General features: G+C 45.5%; 1 protein-coding gene across 1 annotated transcript in view; it reads left to right on the top strand.

Moving 5' to 3' along the window:
* The first annotated feature begins 550 nt into the window (after positions 1–550).
* Positions 551–5178, top strand: part of IRAK2 (interleukin 1 receptor associated kinase 2) — a 119556-nt gene continuing 114928 nt past the window's right edge. The window contains exon 1 of the mRNA XM_007945858.1: positions 551–644. Coding sequence (XP_007944049.1) covers positions 551–644 — 94 coding nt within the window. The remainder of the gene's footprint in view (positions 645–5178) is intronic.

The following is a 5178-nucleotide window of genomic DNA, read 5'->3' as shown; positions in this document are numbered from 1 at the left end:
GAGTCGGACCCGACTCATAGCGACCCCTCCTCGGGGTTTCCGAGGCAGTATCACTACGGAAGTAGATTGCCCCATCTTCCTTCCGAGGAGTGCCTGGTGGATTTGAACCGCCAGCCTTCTGGTTAGCAGTCAAGTGCCTTAGGCACTACGCTACCAGAGCTCTCCCCATGTGGTAGGTACTCTAATAAAATATTTGGTGAGTGAATTATATATGGTATAGTGGCAAATACACTAGAATTGGAGTCAGAAGGTCATCTGCGACTGACACTGAATTCCTGTGTGGATTTAAACTGTAGTGTTCGTTCCCCGTTTTAGGCGTCATTTTCCCCTCCCAGCTCTGGCCCTCCTTGGATCACCAGCAGCTCGGGGCAAGCCTGCGGGGCCGCGTCCTGGCTCTCGTAACCGCTGGGGGGCAGTTGTGTCCGTCGCCCAGCCCCTCCTACTTCCTGGACGGGCGGCGGCGGAGGGAGAGAACGGCCCGCCCCTTGTAGAGAAGACGGGTCTGGTCACGTCGAGTTTATTTGTTGTCCCGCACGGTCGCAGGCTAGCCATGTCCTGCTACATCTACCAGCTTCCCGCCTGGGTGCTGGACGACCTGTGCCGCAACATGGACACCCTCAGCGAGTGGGACTGGATGCAGTTCGGTGAGTGGGGTCCCTAGCATACAGCCGTGAGCCCCCTCGGGGACTCTGTTTAAGTGAGTGGGTCCTGATCCGAGGGCTGGATGTGCTGATGTTCTGAACTGGCCTCGTTGTGGAACCTGGGCAGGTGCCGTCCCCTCTCTGAACTTCAGTTTGGTTATCCAAAAGGTGTTTTGTAATCTCTGAGGTCCGCTGGCGCTAAAATAGAAAGTTGCTCCCAGCAATTTGTCTCTAGTAATGACCACCTCTACTTTGCTGTTCTGTTGACTGTAAAACTCAATCCCATAAGAATAGCTATTGACAATTACTGTTATTGTGTGTGCTAGACTCTGTTCTAGCCTTTAGAAGTATTATTTAACCCGCTGTTAAGTGGCAGAGTGGGATTTTAACCCCCAATGTCTGGCTCCACGACACACTACATTTTACCCTTAACAGAAACTTACTGCCTCCTAGACAATGACTCTCTCTTCCGTGCAATATTCCTTGACAACATGGATTTAGATTTTTATTTTCAGTGTATTTTTATTAACTATTTTTAATTGAAAAAGTAATAAAATGCACTAGGTTAAATGATGTAAATAATATAACTAAGATAGAGAGGAAAGTAAGCTTCATTTTTCTCTGGTCCTGGGCCTCTCCTATCCCCTGCCTGGAGCCTGTCACTAGTAACATATCTTCCAGAGAGTGAAGGCAGTAGTGAAAATGTATTACCAACTGTTTTTCAAAACTGTACTGTGTTCCATTGGTTGGATAATCTGTGACTTAACCACTTTGAATGTTTCCTGGACAGTAGACAAGGTTGTGGTTAGCACTCCCTCTGATTGTTTCAAGTTGGCATTGCCCTCCATTGTGAATGCCAGAGTAACTTCTGTTTCTAGGAAATTAGTTTAGATGGCACAGTTATAACTTTTCTTAAAGAGCTTTTTTGAGATATAATTTACATATCATACAATTCACCCATGGAAAGTGTACACCCCAATGGTTTTTAGTATATTCACAGAGTTGTGCATCCATTGGCACAATTTTAGAACATTTTCATTACCCCCTGAAAAAGCCTCATACTCCTTAGCCATCACCCCCTAAGCATCTATTCCCTCTTAACCTTAGGCAACCACTAAGCTACCTAGGATTAGTCTCTGGGAAGTTGTCTATTCTGGAATCATACAATATGTGACCTTTTGTGTCTGGCTTATTTCACTTAGCATAATATTTTTCAGATTCATCCATATTTGTAGCATGTATGCTACAACTCCATTCCTTTTTATGACCATATAATATTCCACTGTATGGATATATCACATTTTGTTTCATCAGTTGATGGACATTTTGGTTATTTGCACTTTTGGGCTATTATAAATAATACACAAGTCTTTGTGTGGATATATGTTTTCATTTCTCTTGGGTATATAGTTTAGGAGTAGAATTGCTGCATCATATGGTAACTCTATGTTTAACATTTTGAGGAACTACCAAGACTGTTTTCCAAAAAAGCTATACCATTTTGCATATCTACTAGCTGTTTATGAGGATTCTAATTTCTCTACATCCTCACCACCTCCTCTCCTGCCCCACCTTCTCTTGCTCACCTTGCTCTAGCTACTGGCCTCCTTGTTCCAGACTCAGGATCCTTGTACCTGCTGTTTCCTCTCCCTCTTCCTTCTGTCTTTCCCATGACTGACTACTCTGTTTTAGTTTTCTATTGCTGCTGTAACAAATTACCACAAATTTAATGGCTTAAAACAATGTGTATTTCTTGTGTTACAATTCTGGAGGTCAGAAATTCGAAATTGGTCTCACTGGGCTAAATTCAAAGTATTGGCAGGGCTACATTCCTTCTGGAGGCGATAGGGTAAAATCGGTTCCCTTGTCATTTCCACCTTCTAGAGGTCTCCTGTTTTCTTTAGCTTGTAGCTCATTCCTCCATCTTAAAGCCAGCAGCACAGCATCTTCAAATCTCACTCACTCTTTGACCTCTACTTCTGTCTCATAACTCTCACTCTGACCTTCTGCCTCCTTCTTATAAGGACCCTTGTGATGACATTGGGCCCACCAGATAATCCAGGATCATCCTCCCATCTCAAGATCCTTAACTCAGTCACAGCTGCAGAATCCCTTTGCCATGGAAGGTAACATGGGCAAAGTTTTCAGGGTTTAGCATGTGGACATCTTTGAGAGTTATCTTTCTGCTGACCATATAGTTTTTCAATTTCAGCTCATGTCATCTCTTTCACAAGGCTGTTACTCTCTATTGGGTTATATTTCCTTCATTCCACTTAACATGCTTTGATATTACCTTGTCTGTCATTTGTTTATGTCTCTCGCTCCCCATAGAAAGGAGCACTGGTGGCACAAGTAGTTAAATTGGCTGCTAACTGAAAGGTTGGTGGTTCAAACCCACCAGCCACTCTGGAGGAGATAGGTGAGGCAGTCTGCTTCCATAAAGATTACAGCCTTGGAAACCCTATGCGACAGTTCTACTCTGTCCTATAGGGTCACTGTGAGTCTGAATTGACTCCATGGCATTGGGTTTGATTTGATTTCTCCTCATAGAATATAAACATCTTGAGGGCAGGGACCTCACCTTGGCTTACTTATGCCTGTATTCCCAGAGCCTAGGACAGTGCCTGGCAAAGGGGCAGGTGCTTAGTGACTGTATGAATGAAGGATGAGCTGAAGGATATAGGATGTGAGGACTGTGGGGTGCAGCCATGTGGTAGTTAAGGTTGTCAACTTGGCTGGGCCTTGTTGAATAGCTGGGCAGCTGGATGTAATTATTCCCTATGGTGAGACTGGTAATCAGTGCTATGGTGAAATCTATTGGAGCCGCTGAGTAGCTGCTTTAGGGAATGTGGTCTGCTTCCAGCATATAAGAAGCAGCTTTGAGGAAGGTCTCTAGCTTTTTGGCATACTTGAACCCTGCATATAGCCGAGTCTTCATTCAGTAGCCTGCTGATCTTGGGACTTTCAATGGACTTGAATTAATGGCCTGCCGTGTGGTTTGGTAACATCAGGACTGTGTCTTTTTACTTGTCAACCTTGGTTTTGTCAGCCTCAGCAGACAGCAGCTGTCTGAGTGAAGAAAGCCTCCAGCATCAGTGGGCCAGGAGCCAGAGGCAGAGCTAAAGCCCAAGATCAAGGGGCTTTCACCCAGCCCCTAGAGCCCGGCACTTTGAACTCGGACTTCTAGCCTCCAAAACTGTAAGAGAACAAACTCCTGTTTGTTAAAGCCATCCCATTTGTAGTATATTCCTGTCAGAGCGGCACTAGGTAACCAAAACAAGCCACTTCTCACACCACAGAGGTGGCTTTGAGCTGTGGTCTGGCCATTCTCCCTGTCGGGCAGGATCACTAAATGGGGGCCAGCTGTGCCACAGTTAGCTGCTCTGTGCAGGGTCATGGTACTTTCTGGTTTCCTCTCCAGCAGAATGAATGACTGCCATTGTACTGTTCTTGCTGTTGCGTGCCGTCAAGTCGGACCTGTCTCACAGTGATCCCTCCTTGGGTTGCCAAGGCAGTATCACTACAGAAGTAGATTGCCCAACTTTCATTCCGAGGAGTGGCTGGTGGGTTTGAACCGCCAGCCTTCTGGTTAGCAGTCAAGTGCCTTAGGCACTATGCTACCAGAGCTCCCGCCATTGTACTAGTGTCAAAAAATCTTGGCTTCTGTGCTTCTGTATGTCATTTTAGAAAAAGTTGGTTCCTCAGAGCTGATTGTGCTGCTGGGGAGGTTGTGGGAAGACTTTACAGTGATTCAGAAAATCACATACCACAGAATCACCAGAGTGTGTCACAGGCTTGATGCTCAGTAGGTGCTCCATAAATATTTGTAGAATGAATGAATGAACGAATGACTCTTTGGAGTCAGCATACGCATGCTCTTTGGATTTTACAATTGTTGTCATACAATTGAAGGTAGACCAATACTTTAGACATATGTCACTTTCATGGAGTTAAGATGTTCGAACTGGAAAGCACCTCAGAGTTTAATTCTTATCTTTCCTGTGTCACCTGTAAGCAAAGCTCAATCAGAGGTGGCAGGGCTGTAGGCTGCAGGTAGCAGCCTTGGGCTTCTCTTTTTCCCATTACATCATGTTGCCTCTGAAAGGGTGGGAGGTGTTTGGATCCCCAAGAGCTTCCTTTTTTCTCTCTACTGCTGGAAGCAACCCCTGACCCTGCTGACATTACTTCCCATTGACCAGGAATGTGGCCTGGAGTTTCCAGTGACTAAAGTTGCAACACAGGAACTTTCCATCTCTAACAAGGCACTTCTCCTGGAGGCTCTGCCTCTGTAGGAGGCTGTTACCTCCCCCATTGACCCCAGCCCATTCCATGAAGAGGGGAGTATGTTGAGCAATCTGATCTCGTGACTACCTGGCTCTGAGGTCTCCAGGGTACCCATCGTTCTTAAGATCAAGTCCAAACTCCACAGCCTGGAATTCAAGACCTTTTGCAATATAGTCTCAGGTTATAGTCTCTTGTTCCCCCTGCCCCATCTCAGTTCACCTCAGCTTGTCTTAGTTTCTTTCGTTTTTTTTTT

The sequence above is a fragment of the Orycteropus afer genome, unplaced genomic scaffold (genome assembly GCF_000298275.1).
Source record: "Orycteropus afer afer isolate SDZICR_OR568_19922 unplaced genomic scaffold, OryAfe1.0 scaffold00144, whole genome shotgun sequence".
NCBI classification, from domain to species: domain Eukaryota; kingdom Metazoa; phylum Chordata; class Mammalia; order Tubulidentata; family Orycteropodidae; genus Orycteropus; species Orycteropus afer.
The sequence above is the reverse complement of the archived record's forward strand: the minus strand, read 5'-3'. Positions and strand labels throughout refer to the sequence as shown.